The sequence below is a fragment of the Limulus polyphemus genome, unplaced genomic scaffold (genome assembly GCF_000517525.1).
Source record: "Limulus polyphemus unplaced genomic scaffold, Limulus_polyphemus-2.1.2 Scaffold1489, whole genome shotgun sequence".
NCBI lineage: Eukaryota > Metazoa > Arthropoda > Merostomata > Xiphosura > Limulidae > Limulus > Limulus polyphemus.
The window spans coordinates 110316-133764 of NW_013667099.1; the positions used below are offsets into that span (position 1 = coordinate 110316).

Consider the following 23449-nt stretch of genomic DNA (forward strand, 5'->3'; position numbering starts at 1 on the left):
TAATGAAATGGATTCAACCATTCTTTCACAGAAATTAACCAATCAATTGAATATCAAATACATAATGAATTATAATGAAATGGATTCAACCATTCTTTCACAGAAATTAACCAATGAATTGAATATCAAATACATAATGAATTATAATGAAATGGATTCAACCATTCTTTCACAGATTGTGAATTTAAAATAACAAAACAACTCTTGATTATACCTCTAAGTATTGTTGCAAATGTGTTGTTTCCATTGAAAGACCAAAGCCATTTTTCTGGATGTGTAATCATAACATCAAATCTTTATTCACATAAATCTGGAAAGTCTCATTTAGATTACATTCCATTTTTACAATGTAGCTCTTGCACTTTGTCTTCTCGGCAGGACTAGTGAAGACATCGAAATACATACAAAATTACAAAACAATGAATCTGGTAACTGCAGTTATTGCTGGAATTCAACATAAATCTTAGCACTAAAAATGACCCTCTCCTTTCATCGGCCACTGCCGCCTTATGAATACATAGCCAAACAGGTTTGTTTTCCAACAAATGTCAAATAAAATAAAATAGTATCTTTATTATTGTATACATAAATTTGTGTAATTCATTTGCTACTTTTTTTAGAGCATTTTTATGATTTTAGAATGTCTTTCTAAAATGTTCTTAATTATGGAGCGATTTGCATTAAAAAACTTTTCCATTGCTTATTATTTTTTATCTAGCTGATACTAATATCCAAACGAATCCTTTAACTATCAATTACTTTGTGGTTGGTAATATATTTGCCATCGTCAAATCTGTTCATCAGTTTCTGATTCATTTATAATCTGAAACACATTTTCAACAAAAGGCGACAATGAACTTTCTGATTCAAAATTTTTGTTACTCTAATTGTAAAACATTTTTGAACAATCTATCTCAAAACAGAAAGAATCAAACAATGTCCTTCTTATAGATACTTAAGTAAAATGTAATAATCATTGTCCATTAAATCAGTATATTTGGAATTATACATAATAGACATAAAACTGAATTTTTCTGCGTGCTAATTCTCAGGTCAAACAAAGCTATTTATGGGAGCAATAATTAAACATTACCTCAATACTTGATCTCAAGAGTTCTTGTTAGTTTGTTTTCTTTGCCTAACTTTGCATATATCTAAATAATTCTTCCACATAGAAATTGGAATGTAATGTTCATTTTCAATGTTGTATCCTTTTCATAATTTTAGGTTATTATTAATTAAAAATATATGACAATTCGCTAGCTTGACAGTTACAGGATTTTATAAACATTTAACATATACGCTAAGCAAAACGACCAAATCTCATAGTTTTATCTTGTATATTTATATATGCAAAAGCAATATTAAAAATACAAAAGAACAGGTAAAAAGATCACTGAAATGAAGCCTACGGGTATATCATATATTATACGGATAAAATATATTTCAAATGCACAAAGAGAATATCTACGTCGTAGTACATATTTACAACGTGGGTTATATACCTGACTGCACTTGTTCTATCTACGCTTAAAGGTCAGTTTGCTTTAAAGTATATTTGATTAAAAGCTACTTTTTAACTGTAATTCAAAACTGTACAGCGTTTTTTCTGAAGTCAGGAAAAGCGTTAAGAGAATTTTAAGATTTGTTTCTTTATGAAGAGCCTTTCCCTTGAGCTTCAGTTCGGTACATAATAGAAATATCAAGTGAAACGACACAGGTAAATCAGTAATTTCAAGACAAAAGTCTTTTTTACAATACTCTTTATGAGAACTTATATTTTGTTTTTAATTGATTGTGTTTTACGATAAACTTTTATTGTTCCACTTTTCTTCCATTTCCCCTTATTAAGCCTATATTTTTCTACAAGAAAACTTTGGTTAGCAGGAACTATTTTGAACAATTACTTATATATCGTTAAGCAAACAAATAATGAAATATTATTACACTATAAATACAAGGTAAATATATAAATAATCTGTAATAACACATCACACCAGGCAAGGACTACGACAAACAGCTGCTTTCGTTTATATTATTTTCAAAAAGTATTCATATGTAATTCACTGGTACCCACCAGATGGCGCTTACTTTATTATTTATTTTACTAGTATTCATAGTAATTCAAATATAATGATGTATCAAATAATCAGTTAAGTATTTTACTAACGTTATGATCTAATCATATAAATGGTTTTGATATCTTAATCTTCATATATTAATTTTGCAAACAGAACTGTTCACAAGATGGTATTGCGATAAGGCTTAACTGCTGTTTTTTGTTAAGTTTTTAATAAGCAAATCCACACACTTGCAATCCACGTTTTTTTCCTATCTGGAATGTGGAAGTACGACCACCTTTATAATTCATTGTTGCACCGATATCTATCTTAAAATGTAAAATAATTATTTTTTACATCTTAATCGTATAGATGAGTAAGTGTTGGTTGTGATACTCACTAATACTTCATATGACAAAATCAAATGTATATATATCTGTACATATTTATATAAGATAAATTCATGTGCTTATTTCAGTAATTTTCTATTCCCAAGTTTCTCATCCATGGTTTGCAGAATCCCGATATTTTAACTAAGAAGAACGAAAGCACGTTGGGTAATCATTATTTTTATCGGAAATTCTCCTACCACAGAGCGACACGTAGCGGGCCACCGGGAGTTTGAGTGAAAGAGGTTAAAATACTCAGTTGCTTGCAGAACTTGTACGATCAGGACTCAGTCCCGACACTTTCTTTCTCGCCTAAAGAGAAAACAAACAAACAAAAACAAATGTAAATTAATGTGGCACTAATATTTGGTCTTGCAGTATAAAAAATGTGTATGCCAGTTTCCTCTCTAAGAATGAAAGCTACATAAAAAATGTATGTTCATCGTCTTACTCGATAAGCTCTTTTACTTTCAATATACCGTCTCACTTGCTGGTTGATAGAGGAATCCGTCAACGTTATGTTGACTCATTGCGTCACAGAAGGTCTAATTTTGCAAGAGCCGGTTGAACCAATAAAACATCAAGATTTTTCTTTGCTGTCGTCATAGCGATCATAAAAAAGACATTTCACCGAAACTGTTGTAGTATGTTTAGAAAATGAATAACACTGAAAAGAAATTATAGATATTATATGAAACATCTTTACTTGTTTATAGTATGTATTTTTCAAGTACTTAAAAATTACTTAAAAGGTTTAGTACCGTACAGCAACTTATTTTGATTGTTTTTCAATGTTATGCATTCTCCACTATATCCGTCTGTTTACATCATTTTGTGTGTGTGTGTGTGTTTTTCACTACAAATTTCACCTAGTTTCAAGCTTGTTCAAATGTCCATGACATAGCTTAACGTGAGCAAAACTGATGTTCTTGGTGATAATTACAATATCAAAGGAAAATTATCGAATAGGCTTATCGGTATAAATCTTTTTTGTAGTTGTTGTTTTGATTTGACGCCATTGCACGTGCGCTAGGGATGTTATGCTTACCCCATAATTATCTAATCCTGCAACAAGATACAAAATACAGTGAGTCCACATGCCAGTTTTACAAACATAAATACAAGCAGCTTTCTAAAAAACTACATAATTTAGTTGGAGCTTACAATCTTGCTAAGGGATAATGTTACACATTTGTTGGCGCCTTTTGCGAAACGTTCTGCCCCTACTCAGGCACGTGCCTCTAGGCTTTCTAAGCTCTTATTTGAAGGTGTATATAAGGGGGGATTGGATCATTCTTACCCTAACCCTCGCTATCACTCTAGCTAGTAGTAAATCTTTTCTTCACAAATGTTGCTAAAAGGATCAACAGTTCGTGCTGGCCCTAGTTATGGTGAGACGGCTGTCAGAATTTAGTCATATTTGGATTTAATTGGTCCCGATTCAAGTGCGAGGCCTAAACAGGCACGTTTAAGCCATGTGGGAATAGTTGCGTATGCTCAAACAGTCTAAATAAGTCTATGAAATAAACATATGCTTAAATTTCTTTTTGGACCACTTCACACCAACAGAGCAAACGCTTGTAAACAAAAAGGATCGTAGGAAACGAACATTAATGAGTACAATTAAATGAGCGTGTAACGGAGTTTACGATGTACAGCAGAGAAAGAAATGCAAGTGAAAATACCTTTATATGTACACTTCTTTAAAAACATACTTTAAGCATAAAAACCCGTCTTTTATACCATAAAATGTTCAGATTATTTCAACCTAAGCGTTCAACGTTAAGTTAATAGTAGCCGAAGATCGTCTCTATTGTAATAGCATATTTTTTTAATATTAGCTATTAAAAGTTAAATGTAGTCCTCTGCTGGCTCAGCAGTAAGTCTATGGGTTATAACGCAAAAAAACTTGGGTTTAATACCAACAGTTGAAAAAGCACAGATAGCTTATGGCGTAGTTTTGCATTTAACAACAAACAAACTAGCAAAACAAAGTGTAGGGTATCTGTGCCAGTTTCATCACAATGTCTCTTATTAGGTGTCTCCAGTGGAACAGCGTTAAGTTTACTGACTTATAACGCTAAAATCCAGGGTTCGATTCCCCGTAGTGGCTTTGTTCTAAAACAAACTTACTATGCTGCAGACATTTTGAATTATATGAAGGATCATTCCATATTCAGACACATCGTCTACCACCATTCTATCAACAGTTATGTTTTCTCTATCTTAACCAAAATAGCTTAAACTTGATCAGTATTTATAGACTTAATTATCCAAGCAAAGCAACACCTACAGCACAAACACTACATCTCATCATTTTCAGTGATGCTATTCTAGCAGTATCTAAATGTCTCCATCCCAAGCACTGTATGAGTGTTACTATTCTAGCATTATCTAAATGTCTCCATCCCAAGCACTATATAAACATAAAAATACCACAACAGTTGTGGTAGTTTTAATATCTGAAGAGAGAGAAAATGGAGACTCTCCTTACATTGAATGATGATCAAGCTATGTTTTAGCCCTCCCCCCTCCCCATACATCACATGTGACTTGGGATTTTATGTGCTATCTGTCTATTTATCTAATAAAATATATTATTTCTTCAAAACAATTTCTGGTGTACAATCCTCTCGTCAATAGCATAGAATTAAGATTAAAGTATTTAGGGTAAAATCAATGCAAATATAAGATCGTTACAAACTGCTAGACTACTTACGCCCTACTTCAAGAGTGAATACTTGAACTATCAAAAGTTTCGTAAAAAATTCATTTAACATTATTGGTGAGCTTATTTAGTTGAAGACTTTTTTAGTGACAGAGCAAAGCTACTGTCTACCAATTGTGTATATAGTATAGTGTTGTTTTGTGTTCTGTTGCCTTGGTGTTTGAGGTTTTTTTTTTGGTACTTACAAATATATATATATAAAGTAACACCATTGGATAAAACAATCTAAACACTGTATGTCATTGCACTATCTTGTCGTATCATGTACATTATTAATTACTATTTTTAATCAAGTATACTGATTTTTACTTCTATTTTAAATAAATCTTGTTACTGTTATTATTGTGTTCAAAAATGCTAAGGACGTATTCGATGTTAATACTAATCTAAAACATAAAGTTGTCTTTGATATTTATCGTTTGAAATTCTTCACAAATTTTGAGTCTTATTTTTCTGGAAATATGTAGCTATGATTAGGTTATCCCGAATTATTATGATAGTTTGATAGTCTTGACAAGTTACGTAGAAAATTAAAATATTATGTTAAAATATTCTTTTAAAAGTAGTAATGATAATTCTGACATAATATTTAATAAGCTAATGAAAAAATTACAAATCATGGTCAAGTATGTTTAGCCAATATATTTTCACTGTTTCGTTTTTGTACAAATAAAAAAAAATTCAGTCGCAAGTTTGTAGTAGGTCCAAGAGAGGATGCTCATGAAAAAATATCCCAAATCCATAAGATCTTAACACGACCTCATTCTAGACAATGAAGTGTCAAGTTTCCCTGCTTGTAAGATATAATCTTATCTGAATTTACAATTGAGATCATCGGATGTGCCGTCTTTGAAAGCTCTCTTGGTCCAGCACAATAGTTACAAACATCATGTTAGATAAAGATTGTTAGACGTTTTCCCCACCGATATCGTGTAGTGTGAGAAAACGACTTTAGAGGGAACAGATGATTAGTTTAAAAAAAAGTAAAAGTGATGAAATAAATGGGGGTCTTTTCTGAAACGCTTCGTAAAAAAAAAATGCTTTGACAGCAAACTATCCTTTTAAACATAGATTGAGGCAAACACAAGTTTCATGTTTCTTACAGGAAAACTTCTATATGGGTTCGATTTCGAGTTCAATAGTTTTTTTGTACCAACAGTTTTAGAGTAGACAGGACAAAGCCTAGTTGTGAGATAGATAAAAGCATACTAAATGTCTAATAGTTCCATTCAAGGGTGGTCACAGATCTAATGTACTGCTGGCTCCATTTAACTCCTTGGGAACCAGCGTCTGGTGGATATGTTCTCGTGAATTACGTGTGTTATACGAGCTGCCTCTTATCCCTATGCTTCCCAAATGTCTAGAAAAGAAAAGGGAAGAACTCTTTATGTGTAGGCGGTAAATTACAATTCTCCAAGCTGGAAAAATACCATTTCTATAATGCATATTTTCCTGTACAATCAACCCTTTATTTTCGTTCCCTGATGGCAGACGGACTTTACAGACCCATTTCCATTCGGCACACGACTGCTTTCATCAAGCCGCTGAACCTGTTGGTGTGAGCAAAAAATAAGTCCTCACGTGATGTTTTGTTCTGCACACGACTCACTAATATGGGACATTGCAAGAAGAAGTTTAAAGCCGCGTTTGCAAGACGGCAGGCGTTAGTCTTGCAGGCACCTGCTTTATGGTTGATATCTGTAGAAGCTGCACCAGCGCTCACGTTTAGAACATGGACAATTTAAACAACAATGGATCTACCATTTCTGAACGGGTGTACCTTAATTGACGGGCTGAGACGATAGATCACATTTCAGTGTTAAGAGGTGATAGTAAATGATGTTGGCCCTAGTGCCGCCGCCTCGCATCGCTCTTTGTGACGGTACTAGGCGAGGGGACAGCTTCTAGCTGACGTGCAGCTGAACAGGCAGGGACCCACTCACATCTGCTTGTTCACAATGAATTCAATCATGCCTCACAATCAGGCGCCGGACATTTTAAAATAGTAAAAAGTCTCGAAATGAAGAGGATATAGAGAAAAAAGTTCAGGTGCATCCAACTCGAAGCGAGTCTCGCACAAATGAAGCTTATTAAGGTCAGTGCCAGAGTAAAACAGGCACGGGTACCAATCCACAGGGAATCCTAGGCCTACAGAAGGATGCCAGCTGGTCGCTGGTCCAGAGATTTTGGTGGGTGCATCATTCTACTTAGAAATAAAATGAAGCGTCGACCGACCGTCTTCACTCACCTCAACCTCCGCCTCCGCGTGACGCTCTTGCTGAGCACGATAAGCTCTCTGTTTCTCTTCAAAGTCTCGTAGTCGTTGATTGTATCTGTCAATTTGTTCTCTGAGCACAGCATCTTCCACCTGCAACACCACAGAAAGAAAAACAATCAGATGAAAACAAGAAGACACACAAAACTAAGAGCTGTATATCATCATCTACGCGGTGCGCGGCGGTGCCCCGAGTGACGCGGCTGAGCCCCTTATTACCACTCAACGGCAAATAAAGAAGAACCGATCTTTTTTCATCCGACAGCACTTTTACAGTAAAAGCAAGATTATATATTCAACAAAGGCGGCTTTTATCTACTATCACTGAAATTTCCAGTTATTATGAACTTAATGTATACATTTAAAATATACAAAAGCCATTCAACGTTCCGATTTAAAACTGTCGCTTCTTTTAGTGTATCTTACCTGAGCTCGTTCCTCGTCGTATTCTAAACATCCTACTCCATCAAGTCTTTCCACATCGATCCACCCTCTCCATCTGACACACACTCCATTCATAATAAAACTTGACTTTATGTGCACCTAAAAAAACAACAAAAAACATATTTTAATAAAGGACAAAAATATAAAAAGTTGGCATTCTATTTGCTTGATAGAAATAAGAATATATATATATATTACGGAATACTATGTATTTAGAGATAAATGCAACAACGATTTGCTTGCTAAAACAGTTGTGACAGAGAAAAACTTATTGTTTATGGATTTCATAGACTTATAATAATAATACATATAATAATATATATTTTGCCATAAAAATTAAAAAGCGATAACAAAAGCATTGTTTTTAATTAAGCCGCTCCAATCGTTAAACCGAGCGAAAGTATAAAAACTTGGAGATAAACGTTTCGGCACTTGGCCAAATCTTTGTTCTTTTTTTTTTTTCAGAAGTTTAAGAAAATAAGGAAACTGCCATTTAAGTAACCACCACTAGCTTTTTAGATGATATGTTAAACTTAGTAACTTTCGCCTCCCGGACTTATCACGCTAGAAACAGGTTTTTGATACCTGTGGGGGGCAGAGCACAGTTAGCTCATTGTGTAGCTTTGTGCTTAACTACAAACAAACAAATAGTCAGATCACACTTATTGATTAAATTAAAAAATAACAATACAGTTTCAGAGAAATCTATAGCAAAATAATTAAAGTTAAAAGCTTCGAAAGAGTTGAAACTAAAACAATGATTTTTTTTTCTTATCTACGCAGTAGTGGCAGCTCTCAAAAACATATTGGAAAGATGCAAGTTTCGGCGAACCCCTTCTATCTCTTCATGAAAACAACATATATGGAATTGATTTGCACCCCACCCCACCCCTAAATAAGTGCCAACAACTCCTTGTCCAATGATTAAAAAGAGAAGCGGCTAAGTTTAGTATTCATTAAGACTGACAACCTGTCAATATTTTCAGGATTGCATGGATTACCTATGAAATCATCGCTCTGCTGCTACTGTGATAAAAAACACATTCTAGTAAAATCAGGGGGCGCTGTGATATGCTTCAAGAAAGGATACTTCGAATTTTCTTTTTGAAAATAACTGTATATTTCAACTAAAGAAAGAAACGAATATTAACTGTGAACTGAATATTATAACAGTTTGGAGTTCACCTGTAATGATGACTTGTTGTTCCAACTGTGTTTGTGACGTAAAACCTATTTATTGCGCTAGAAAGTATTATCGGCTACTTGTAATGAAAATTGTAAATTAAAGGCTAATACCCTACTGTTTATAATGCTAAGCTACATAGAAATTGACTAATTAGCCCATATTTACATGAAATAGGAAGTTTAAGTTTCAAAAGTACTTACAGCTAATTATAACTACATTTAGGAGAGCTCATAAATAGCTAGAAATACTATTTACGTAAACAGAACTATAACACATTATAGGAAACTCAAGCGATCAAAGTAATGAATTTTTACTGAAGCTCTATGGCCCCTCTTTAACTTCTTTTTGCAACAGTGTCGTGTACAGCCTTACGTTGGTTCACACATTCCTGCTTTATTAACATTTCCGATGGCATTTCCGGATAGAAACATTTTCTAGCCACAAATTAGGTAGTGGCATATAAATAGATTATATATATATATATATATAGAGAGAGAGAGAGAGAGAGATACAAAATTTTATATAAATAATTTGTTATATATGTATATAAATATTCTATAAATAAGGTATAATTTTAAGTTGAATTCAAAGTGTATTCGTTACTACTCAGCCATACACACATATATACATTTAAACACACAGACATCTATATATTCAGTCTGTCACCCTGTCAGGTGTATTTTCCATTCGGCACTCACCCATGGCTCAGCGGTACGGTTGAAGGCTTATAACGACAAAATACAGGGTTTCGATCCCTGCATTGTCATAGCATATATAAACTATTATGCAGCTTTGGACTGAGCGTGGTTAGCGTTCCGAAATATTGATTCGAGAGTCCATGGTTCACATCTCGTTGCCGAAAAAAAAATAAGTAGAAGAAGAAAACAACAACATGCATAACACTTTGTTGCCGCTTTCTGAGAATGGCGCCGCTAGTTGATTAGAGTGATGGGTGTTTTTGACTAGCTGGCTTTCATCTAGGGGCAATTAGCGCATATAGCCCTTGTGTAGCTTTGCGCGAATATCCGAAACAAAGAAACTTTTATATGAATAATTTCCCCTTTTTTTCGACAGTGGCTTACATACTAACATGTGAACAATCAAAGATTAAACTATTTTAACAAACCACTGACGTGTGCAAAATACTCCGAGATAGATAGAAATATTGTATTTTACGGTTGTTTATATTGTCTTTTAATATTGTATTACGAATGAGCCATATCATTAGTGCAGTTTGGCTATACATAATGACGGCGTTCAAATTCACAGTAAATAAACCACCTAAACGTTATAAAAAAGATATATTCAAATTATTTATGATCTTACCCTTCTAGTACCTTCATCTGTCACTTTTATAAAGTGTTACTTCACTTGGAACAAGAGGGAATTCTCAATAGCTGCGGTAATTGAAATTCTTTTAGGCAGGATTAAAGTCAATTAATCTATGAGACCTATTTTAACTTTTTTATTAGCTATATTTTTGTGCGCCAGCAATACTAAGCGTAGAACGCGTGTATACTCGATTCGATTTTATTACTCTTCAGGATCTCTATCAGCCTACCCTCAAATTAAATTATTTTTAGGCAGAATTAGAGTAAGTTAATCTGTGAGACCTTGGGCGTGGTGAAATGCACCAATCAAAATGGTTTGATCTCCCGAGTCCAAAATTGTAATTAGATCTCAAATCGGTCAAGAGATAACAAGCTAAAAGTTTGTACTTGAAAAAATACTTCAAAGCTATTCTATGAGCCGCTGTGCCGCGCCCAAAAACGTCGAATATATCATATTGTCTTATTTCCTGTGGTAGCTGCTTGGTCAACAAAGTTCCTCTCACTTGTCATGATGACTAGATGTTGCTCTAAGTACAAAGTGACATTAAAATACCATCCTTTAATCAACTCCTTCTTTTGCCTTATCATTATCTGTATTATTTGGTTGCACATAACCACGATATGGTAGGTGGTTAAGGAATAGAGAGAAATACAAATCTATATCTCTGGTAGTTCAGTTTCGCTAAAATAAAAAAACAAACGAACTTAAAAAAAAATACGTGTGTCAGTGTCTTGCTAGAAGATATTGAGCCTAAACATCACCTCACCGTTTGGCTGTTCCTCATTTAGAAAAATGAAATAAATAAAGATTTGGGCAGTTCTTAACTCTTCTGATGTGGCTACCAAATAACGCACACAAAAAATACATGAATTCAGGGGTTTTCCTAGTGTGCAATTGATCACAAATTGTGCACCTGTAAAAACATTTGTGCAGTTGAAAATTCACCTACATAAGTAAGCTCAAGTGGATAAATATATATAAAAAAAACATATTTAAGATTATAAAATCCCATTCCTGCGTTGATAAATAAATGTATCTACTAGTATATTTCTCATTTTTTTAATAATTTGCTACTAGGCCTATATATTGAGGTGCAATAAAGCCTCATATATTAAAAAATGATGGAATTAAAAATTATCAGTTGAAAAAATCCTTAGGGAAAGCTCTGCATAAATTGTAGCACCTTTTTATAAATTCGACTATCTGTCGTTATTATAAGAAATCTATACGTGTCCTCAAAAGAAAATGTCATTATTATTTATAAATGCATTTGTCCAAGTACTGATAGCGATTAAATTAAGCACTATTTAGATATTGGAAGAACACTGAAAAATTTCTAATGATGCAGCGAGAAAAAAATGTGAAATTTGTTTACTGGTCAATTTCTGTCTTGATTCTAAGAAAGTTAGCAAAAAAAAAGGATGATTTTTATATCTCATTAATAAATTTTGGGCTCTGTGGTATTTTGGAAGCACGACTTCTAAATCTACAAACGTACAAGGTGACTGTGTGTAAATTGATATTTATTAATAATATTGTTTCAGGCTAGATTGTTAATATAACTAACTTTTATCATAATGTACAAGCTTTGTCTGAATTGTGCGCAATCTTATTTGAAATGACACAGTGCAGATAGCCCACTGTGCATCTTTGTTCTTGAATCTAACAAAAAAATACCTAATTCTTTATTGAGACTTATAATATATGACCACTTAAACACCAAACAGTTGTATTGATACGTTAATTATTCTCTGATATTACTGATGTATTGATTAGGATTCATTCTATTGTTTATCACTTTCACTGTAATGGCCACCATGTTGGATCAATGAAGACAAGCAGGAGTTTGGGGATCATGTGGGATGTCTAACTTCTTACGTATATAGTATATGCAGAGTTAAAAAAGTGGGCTCGAATGGATAATGCCCTCCAGGATGAACTGCAACTGATCTGAAAGTTGGCTGTTACCTGTTTTAATGACAACTTTTAACTCAAGTTGAATGAAAGGGTTGGACACCGCAAGCGTGCCTTTTCTGTTATGTAAAAAATATTGCAATACCTCTTAGAGAGAGACAAGTTTGGATGCATTAGGGTATTTTGTTTTCACCATGTCTATGAATACTTGACAAGGTAGATAAATATGTTTTTAAAGTCCCTATCTTAAAAAATTAGGAATGACCAATGATCTGATTTGGATTTTTAAAAACAAAATGATTGATTATATTTTCAATATATATTGACAATTTATTGGCATCATTTTACTATTTTTATAGTGTTGGTCCTGATGTATGTACCACACTTAAGTAGAATATCCACAAATTTTGCCATGTATGTATCTTAAGATATATTTATATCAGCATGTGTAGTGATACGTAACACGAAACGGTAGCACTTACCAGCTTATACAAAAACGTCTCAATAGATTAAAAACAGACTTAATTTGGCAGGACAAAGCTGCCAAGTTCAACTCTTGGAGAACAGTATCACTACTTGTAGCCAATAGAAGCTGTATGTTGATTTAAGAAAGCTTTTATTTGAACGCGAACATTTATTTTTCCTTCATAAATGTTTTAGCTGGATTTTCACGATTAACTTCATGAACCTTCAGTAGTCCAAGAGACAAAAACCTACAGCGGCTAGAACAACTGCTGTTAGTAATGAGATCACATGGCGTAGTATGTTGGAAAAGAATTTGATCGAGTATTGAGTAATTACGGGTTGTTGCGCGACGGGAAACGTAAATTTAATCATTATATATATTTTATAAGTAAAAGCTTAGTCTTTCGATCCAGAAGGATCTGGCTTGATGAACGAATTGCATGCTCAACACTAATCACTCATTAACATGTATCATTACGCTACATTAACGAATTCACTTCGAGCAGTCTGATCTCAAGTTTGGGAGTATAGAAAACTCTTTATAGAGGTTGAATTAGCTCATCTGTACCGTGCATTTTTTCGACTGTCAGTACTTTTTCGCTCTGCTTCCGATCGTCACGGTAGATAATGAATCAGTTCAAAAACATCCAGTTTAGGAAAAAGCGATAGCTACCTCTCGTGAAAAGTAATTACAACCACTGTAATCCATGTCGATCGTCAGATACGGTTGGTGGAAGAATATATACCGGAAAAGTCGTGATGAGGTCGTAGCACGAAAGGCCTAATTACCTACTGAAGTGATCGATCTTTTAGAAGGGTCACTGCAGTATATTACATAGATCAACTCATCTTTAGCACAAAAAGTATTTAGACTACACATAATACAGTTACTACAAATGCTATTATAAAAGTCTAGCAGTCGTGTGTATTACGAAGTTTAGAAAACGATATGGATAATCGACCTCTTAGCCCCCCCCCCCCACAGAGTTGGATAAGAAACACAAATGGTAGCCCCCACAGAGTTGGATAAGAAACACAAATGGTGAAAAGAGGTAATGCAGCTTAACGAAACGATAAGCCTGATTGTGTATAAAATATGCTATGAAGACCAGTAGAAAGTAAATCCTTATAGAATTAATATAGCTCAAGAAACACACGTAAAATTTAACAACCACCGCTTCCTTTCCTTGTCACTCACGATCTATTTCTAACTTAGTTGTCACTGTATTTCTATTGTTTTAAAAATTAATATTTTCTAAATCACATAACAATTTTTAAAAATATATTTCTTTAAAAAAAATTGCGCAGTTCAAATCCTTTTTTTTAGGTCTCCAGAACGACGAGATGGGCCTTTGTGAAATCCCTGGTTCTCACCATCTGTATAACTTATGTTATAAATTACTTATAACTTCATGATTCACAATTTAATTACTATTAGGCTTTATATTTTACGACAGCATTTCAATCGTAATTCAGTAACGATTAGGTGCATGTCTTCCACGATCTCAAAGTGCGGATCACGTTTTTGATGCAACGGGTGGCAAACAATGAATCCTCACAATCACAGTCTATATATACTAATCGCTAGGTTACGTCCAATCCTCTTTATTGGAAATAACTTCTTACTGTAAGAAAGTGTTGTGTGTGTAGAACATAACATTAATACTTGAATAAATATCGAATTTTAAAATGTACGAAAAATCTATCGAATAACATACAAGAAATAATGCTGATTTATTTTCAATAAACGTTGGTTTATTCTTATATAACGGTCAAGATCCTATCATATAAAATCTAGCCAAGTGTGGCCTAGTGCTGGACCGCGAATCTACGGATTCACGGTTTTTGTCCTATTGCCGCACTTTGGAACTATTGGTGTGTTTTCAGGAGATGAACAAGTTCAACTGTTCGATTAGAATAGCTCAAGAAATGGCGAAGAGAGCTTTTGAGTATCTAACTTCTTTCCAGTCTATCAATTCAAACTTAGGAACGGTTAGTGCAAAAAGCCCTAACGTAGCTTTGAGTTGAATGTAGAGTGTAACAACACTGTTTTTATTTAAATTATGAACAGTACAAACTTTTGAAGGACGAGCTTTTCACGATAATATTTAGTTAGACAAAATACAACCTCGAACATATACATAGTTATTTTTATCTATATGAGTACAAACTTACAAAACACTATCATCAGAATATACTTTCTACATAAACAACAGAGATAAAACATATTATCGTCCACACATGGTATAAATGTAAGACACAATTGTAGTATTTTATCTACGTAACAGAAACGGAGCAACTTATATCTCACTGTGGTATATCGGTAAGATACTAATGTAAGTTTATAGGTGTAATCCAGCAGTACACACCCACGCATACATATATATATATATAAAGTGAGAGCAAGCATTGTGGACTAGTTTTGTATAACTATGTACAAAAAATCAAATAATCAACGTTGGACTGTTGAGCGCGTGGGAAGCTCTAATCATCATTTGGCCAATTTCCAGTTCGGATTCAATCCCGTTTCGGACACAACTGAAAAGCCAGTTTGTATTTAGTGCTTTACTAATAATTAAAGATAAAAGCTATAGTCTAGTAATCGAAAAATTAGCCCCTTACAAACCATTCGCTCACATTATCGTTACAGAGTTGTTCCAGAGTCGTGCTTGTGTGCGACAAATGTTCAAATGTCGTGAGCTACTGAAATATCGTGAAATATTCGTTCATGCAGACTGCTTTCATCCTATGGCCACATGTTGATAGGGTTACTTCCTCTACATTTCCGGCACAGACTATGTCGTGTTCCTGAGAGTCAAGTTGTAAGAACACGTGTTTCCTACTGTACTAAGTATTCATTAGAATTAAACATACACGTACTTTTGAATTAAAACTGACATTTTATTTCCGAAACGTTATTTATTTATTTTGAAATTGCAATGGAAATCCACAGTATATATTCTGTATTAAGAGTATGCTGTAAAGTAATAAAGAGATCTATACCTACAGGTATCGTGTGTTATACATGTTTAAACACAGGTGCATAGAGTGCCCGGAATTGCTTGCAGCTACGTTTGTACGATACGATTTTTGTACATTTTAAGAACAGGGAACAAATATGGCGTCTAGAACTGTAGGAATATAGCTAGCAAAAAATTCCCGGACGCCACTTCGATCAAGCTACGCCACATCTTATTACGTTCACGTATTCTCCGCCCCCGGATACCACCCAGTATTTGGTTGCCGGGGCAACCGAGGCGGTCGAAATCTACAAGCATGTTACATTTAATGGAAGACTCTTGGGCCATCTTCTCTGTATAACACCGTAGTAAGGCAGCCAAACCAACCTTACAGAGACGATGTTACAAGAGAAATTGTACGATCGATAAAACAGTGGTTTCCAGGCATTCATACTTGTTTTTTTTTCTTTGACAAATACAGCGTAGAAAAATGATGAAAATAAATTTTCAAAGTCAAAACTAAAGAACTTGATTACGAACATTGCTTTTCACTAATACTCAATGAATTAAGAAAATCATTTGATTTATTCAATTCGATATATATATATATTATTTTATTTTATATAGAGCATGAAATAATAAAAATCGCTTATTCTTCCAGCACACGGTTAGTTTTTCCTTCACAAGTTAAATGTTTACGGGCTAACTGTTACAGCCAGACCCCATTATGTTGTTAAACAATTTTATCGGTTGCAAGAAAAAGGATTATTATGCTTCATACAGCCTTCAACTTGTAAAAATTGAGGAATAATTCGGGCACCTATTATTTGAAAAAAATGAAAACAATAAGATTTACTGCAGTATTATTGTAGAATAACATGTGGGCTAAAAACAAACACACGGCCATTGTAGTGTATTTTTATTAGCTTTTTCCAGAAATAATGATTTTTTTTATAAACTAGCGATAGTACCATTAAAGCAAAGAAACAAAATAATTTTCTGTATATCTCTATAATATTATTGTTTGAATAAACAAGCTCAGCCAACAAACCGTGAAACTAGATTCGTATTTAAGTAGTAGTTGGCATGACGCAAGGCTGTTTGTTACACCATATATCTTGTAGTTGACCTTGACTTACTATCGCAAATTGTTGACTATAGAGAATACTCCGCGGAACAAGCGATTTTATATACAGTCGTTAAAATTACTGCATACCATAAACATGTATGTAAACGCAATGCCGCTTGAAAGCTTCTAACAGACTGGATGTCAATCATTTACAGTGCAATAAAGGCTAAATTAGAACCGTGTGTTCATATCTTACTACAACACAAGAAAGTCCACTCGAAGCGCTACTGAAAACATAAACATATGGCGAAGGACTCTTCACTCGTAGTTTCAGGTCAAACTCGATAGTCTTCTAATTATTGTACGCTACAGAGATACCCGTCTCGACTCAGTGGGGTATCATGCGGGAAACACGAGAGATCCGCGTGTCGTCAACTCACCACGCGCAAGGCGTGCCTGGTTCACGACCTAAGCCTAATTCAACCTGTCATCGCTCGAGCTACTACGTGCCCTGCAGGTGACGCACCTAGATTTCTAGGGCTTCGCATCACACGCTAAGCTCCTGGAACTTTGAAAGTCGCATCGTCAAAAAACACAGTTACGGTGGGATAAACTCAGAGCATTAAAAAGAGCACATCACACGATCTGTTTTAATCGCAGAATATAGTTTAAGCTGTTTAATACTCATTTAACTGTAAACTGATCACTCTTGTTAAGCTAGTAAGGTTTGAAACACCACTTCTGCACGTTTCTTTTATCGTTACATGTAACGTGTTGTCTATACAGTTTTAACTGATACATAATACAGAAATCATTTCGAGACTATAAATGAATCTCCTAAATACGAAACTTTTCATGTATTAACAAAAGAAATATTTACTTTTTCTGTAGTTTGTAGTGGCTCTCATTAATAAGAGACATTTCTTGACGACCTAATATTTCATTTTTAAATCATTAGTGACATACAAGTCAACATTCACGACAATGAAAACACAAGATGTCGCTTTATTAAAACTATTATAAATCTTACTCCATGAAAAGATCACTTCTTCTGCGAATCTCTTACTATTCGTCAATAAAAGAATACTCCAGCTTGGGAGTCTATTTGCGTGTGGGGGTAATACAGTTCACAACTACACATTTTGATACCCACTGTATATGTGTAATTAACGCTTTTTTTCCTACCTCGATATACTTAGACAATGTTCACATTTTAGCAACTACAGTCTCTACAACTTGATGCATGAAATTCTAGTATCGGCCATTCTCTCTTGATCATTCTGCTTAGTTACCTTATTTCTACCTAACAACCAATGTTTAGTATATGACTGTATCAGAACGATAATGTTGCTACATCCTTTGTTAACCTCAGAAGTAAGGATAATTCATTCTTTAGGATCCTTTTCTTTCTTCGTATATAAATTATTGATCTAAACTAAATTTCTAAGAAGATATTTTTGTCATTATTTTTATTTTCACAATTTCTTTTTTTTTACTTTATTGTTCTTCCCTTCCCTAAGGATTTCCTACTTGAAGAAGATCCATGTCTAATTTGATCTGGCACATTATCTAGCGTAGTGTGGAGTTAAGAACAGATGACGGTGGAACTAATAACAGCTTCTCACTTTGGTAATTCTAATTTATTTTTCATGCTATATTTCCTCGCGTCGGATACGAATCCGAGTACTCTACCAACTGAGCTAAAGACCTAGACCCCTAGCGCTTCCTACTAAAGTACGTTTTTAACTACTCTAACCATTACTTCACTATAGCCCAAAAATATCCATTCTACAATCTGCAGTAAGAACTGACATTTCTTGGACCGATAACCTTGCTACCGCTCGTAAAACACGTGAAAAAAAGTAGTTTCCCACGTTGTATTTACATGAATTACTGTTCCGAAATCTGGAAAGAGAACCTGAACCAAAGGCGAACACATCAAAGAAAAACGTTGATGGTTTTCATCACATGAAACCGAAAAAGTGTGATTCAAAAAAAAATTAATTATAATGTTTCCAGTTTCCTTATACAAGCGGTTAACATACAGTAATTAAAACAATTATGGAAATACACAAACAGGAGTCACCAGAACAACGAGTGTTATCAACTAGATCCAAACTTAAATAGACTTCCTCAATTTATAGTCTTATATATACATATAAAAACATATTAACAAATATGTGTGCAATATAAAAGTGTTATTAAAGAAATACAACATGCATATATATAAATATATTTATGTATAGTGTCAAGCAGTGTTTTTATATTATTGTTATAATAATTACTAATTTTCTAGTATTTTATTTTTTATTTACTTTGCTGCATGGCAGACACTAGGTATGACAAAAGTTTTTTTATTTTAATTTCACACAAAGCTACACAGGGCTAGTTGCTAATCTAGAGGTGTCAGACGAGAGGTAATGCAGCTAATCAACACCACCACCAACAACGAATAGTGGGTGTGACCGTCACATTGTAATGCCTCTACGGCTGAAAGGGCAAGCATGTTTGAGGACAGGATTCGAACCCGCGACCCTAAGATTGTGAGTCGAAAGTCCTTAACCATCAGGCCATGTATGACAAAAGCATTCGCTCCTTCAGTGTCCTATAGATAACGTTTAAACTTATACAGAAGGTTAACTGGTACACCATGATATAAAGAGGAACTGACAAACTAATTACTATTCCACTTTGTTTGTGTGTGGACGACAGTTCTATTGTGACAGCAGCAGACAAATCGAAATGTATATCGATAGTGATATATGTGAGGCACAGCTAAAAATAAGATTAAATCGGCCGTATGCTGATTGCAATGCATATGTTTTTTCTAGAAGGATTCACAAAGAACAAGTTTTTTTAAATCGGTTTTAATTTCAGAACCTCTGTTATCTCCCACATGTTTAATGAACATGCAAGATGGCACAAGCATTGTGCAAGTTCTCCATTGTTAAGCCTACTCGTTGATTGTTGCTTATTATTTTCACACCACCTGTTTTACGTTGTGTCTTTATCAAGCTACCGACACATAACAGAAGTAGATGTAAAAATTTGCTCCTATGTGTACAGAGCAATTGCCATTGTTTTAGATATTACAGCTAATCCTTGTGGATAGAGTAAAATGCAGAATATGCATTATACACAGAACCTGCTACCACTTGCCGAAATACGTGCTGTGTTTAATAAGTAAGAACGTGGAAGAAATAGTTTCGAAATTATCAAAAGCACCAAAGTCTACTTTTTGTGAGGAATACAATAGAAGTTGTAATCTGTTATGTTATCACCTTGGTTATTCATGACTTAACTCTGACTCAACGGCAGAAAACGTAACTGTTTTGATGGGTGGTGGGGCATCCTAGCAGAGTCGGAAATCCGAAAGCATGAGAGCGAAATACGTGACTGTATAGGGGGCATGATCCAGGGTTCATTTTCCGTTATGTTTTCTTTGATCCGAATAGTCGTTAAAGTGCTTCTATCTTATCAAAATGGATCACGCTATGATCATGTTATTTCACCCTTGTTTCAGCACACCTCTCCCCTCTTATCCTTGGAATATTCGTGCTCTTCACTGAGAAAAAGTTCTCCTTCTTCTGGTTGGATACATTCGAAGTTTACAGCTCCTGAACGCAGACGTACTTCTTTCTCTCTTTGGACAGTACCAGTTCCTCCGAAGCTTTTGTGACCTCCATTACAGCTAACCTTTTGTGCAACTGGTGTGTCATCGTGATCGCATCCACACCTGCTACGTTTGTAAGACTTCGGACATTTTCCTACTTTATATCTACATGTTAGCTTTGAATCAGACCATCCGACCTAATTTCCATTTCGATAAAAATAAACACTCAGATATTCTAGGTGGATGTCTCAGCAGTTTCTAAGGGTTTCACAAAATGTTATGGAATGGTGAGTTTTTCCACAGATAATGTATTACAGCAAAACCACAACCACTGTCTAAATTAGGGTTAAAAAAAAACAATACTCAACTGACAAAAATCAGTCATAGCTTAAATGGATGTTATCCAATTATAGATCAGAGTACACCTCTGTATTCCTTATAATACTTGTATATTTTCAGAAGAAGACAAAGCTGGATATGGTTCTTACAAAGTGTTGTACCATTTTTGCTGCCACTGAGTCAGAGACTGCTTGTTAAATAAATAAAACTGATAATATGATAATAACTGCAGTTCACTTATTTAATCTAATTCATACCACAACAGTTTTTGTTCATGAAAGTTGATGATGTAAGTAGTACCAAGACGTTACTATGTCTCATGCATCTCGGCTTGACTGATGAGCCATGGCACTGACGAAAGGCCTCGTCGGCACTGGATATAGCAGATGTAGTGTGGTTGACATTTTATAACATATTCTTATTGACTTTCACTAATAAGTTATTATAATTACTAAAAAACATACAACTGAAACAGTTTCTCGGGTATGAAATTTCATAAAATTGAAGTTCCCTAAAATCTTTTTTTAATGTTGAATTTATAGGTTGGATCAAAAGAAAATATCTATTGGACAAGTTATCATTATCAATGCCAATGTCAACAGCCACAACTGTGTGTGATGAATTCGAAACACTGCTAAGTAACTCATAGAAAAGAACTGACTTTTCCTAATGCTCTAGCATTTGCAACCATAGCGCCTTTAAACACTTCTCTAAATCGAGAATGGTATAGGATAGAAGATACTGCTAATCTGAAGATACTTTATTAATTCCCCCTGTATTTTATGTTAATTTTTGCCTCAATTCATAAGGGCATTTCTGTAAACAAATAGTTGTTTTTCAGAAATATTGAAGTGAAAACACTGTAAAACAATGTAGTTAAGTAAGAATTATATATGCATATTATTCCAGAGAAAGCACCTTTAAGTCTTGTATACTCAGAGTGTGATGTTTGAAGAATAGCTTTTTTTACAACACTAACTAATTTACATTTTCTGGTTTACAGCGTAGTTTTTCCTAGGATAGATACCTGTCTATCGTATTTCCAAAACACTTGGATTTCGTTTTATTTTCTGTAAACGTAAACAATAAATTTATTCATATCAGTTTTGTTTAATGGTGCACAAAAGAGATCAACACCACCATTTTGTTTCTTTACGTAATAACACCCATTCTATAAGACGACTACTCTGTTAGTTTTTCCATGATGTGGTTTCTGCGATAAAAATTTACCGACTTTTTTTTCTCTTTCCACTTTCCGCACATTCCTATTGATTGTTCTAGATCAATGCGTAGTTTTCACCCAATATCTATTCTTGGGGAATTTTGTGTATCTCAAACTGTTGTTGTTGCGATGTTGTTGTTTCCTTCTGTATCTTTTATTTATATAGATAAAACATGGAAACATCAGAGAAGTTCACGAACTAGGTAACGATGGAAGGCCTTACAGCCACTTCTTCCACCACTGATGATATTCTGTGCCATTTTTTTGGTTATAGAACACTTTTTTTTTGCAGCGTAGACTCCACTGCGAGACACTCTTGCGTAATACACTCAGGTCAATAATGTCCTTCTTTACCTGCTTTCTGAAGTCCACAGCCGGCAACAAACGATACTTTTGAAGACCCATTTGACTAACCTAAAGGCACAGAAATATTTTGGGAATTTTATAGCACGAACTCCCATTTGCATTTATATCTTGCAGAGTAACTTGGATGTCTGGTTGGATGCTTTGTCTTCATGGATTCATACCTTAATGGCATCCAATCTACACTGGGATGACATTTCCTCACGGTATAGTGGTCTCCAGCACGTTAACCTGATGGTATGTAGAGTTCACCTTGCCATTCTTCTCGATTCCCTGGATGTTCTATTTACCATTTTAGCTGTAACCCATAAACACCATAGATCCCTAGGGAAAACATTCACGACATGGCCTTAACCATTTTTGAAACTTTGAAAAAGCAGCAAGTTGTTTGCATTCACTTAAGTAGACATATGCTTCATTCAGTGTGACGACACACTTCCGTTTGACACACATACCAGATACCTTTCATACAACTTTCGACAGTTGATTTCCTGTTCGGCTACGTGCTTTGGGAGAAGCTTCTGGAAATAGCTCTTGTTTTACATTTATAAACCTAAATCCCTGTGAAATATCTTGTTTAAAGTTCCAAGAAAGATTCCTACTTGAGATACAATATACCGCTGTGTTCTTAGTTTACTTCTGGTGACAAGTTGTTTAACTTTCTTCACTGCCTCCCGTGTGCGACTGGTAGCCAGTCATGAAGTAGCTTGTATTTCCTTGTGGAAATCACATCTTCCTTTGCTTCACCGATAAATTAAATGCTACAGTATTTTATGTGACATGTGGCTAAACGAACAGTTCAGAGACTCTAAGGTCCAGGCATAGCTAACAAAAATTGAGAAATGCTGATCAGAGGGCAAACAACCAGAATGGCACGTTGTCTACATGTCTACTCTTAAACGAAGAAGGGGATTGTTTATCACGGTTACATCGCCCCCATAGCCCAAAATGCGAGGTTTGTTTAGCGGCATATTGCAGTTTTAACATGGGACCTTTGGATAAGTTTGTTTATTTGTTTGGAATTAAGCACAAAGTTACACAATGGCCTATCTGTGCTCTGCCCACCACGGGTATCGAACCCCGGTTTCTA

The 23449-nt window shown here is 34.5% G+C and overlaps 1 protein-coding gene across 1 annotated transcript in view; it reads right to left on the reverse strand.

Moving 5' to 3' along the window:
- Positions 1-269: 269 nt before the first annotated feature.
- The window catches only part of LOC106463810 (protein big brother-like), a 35349-nt gene continuing 12169 nt past the window's right edge, over positions 270-23449 (reverse strand). The window contains exons 4-6 of the mRNA XM_013923881.2: positions 7879-7995; positions 7426-7545; positions 270-2761 (exon numbers count right to left, since the gene is read on the reverse strand). Of these exons, the coding sequence (XP_013779335.1) occupies positions 2705-2761; positions 7426-7545; positions 7879-7995 (294 nt within the window). The 3' untranslated portion in view covers positions 270-2704. The remainder of the gene's footprint in view (positions 2762-7425; positions 7546-7878; positions 7996-23449) is intronic.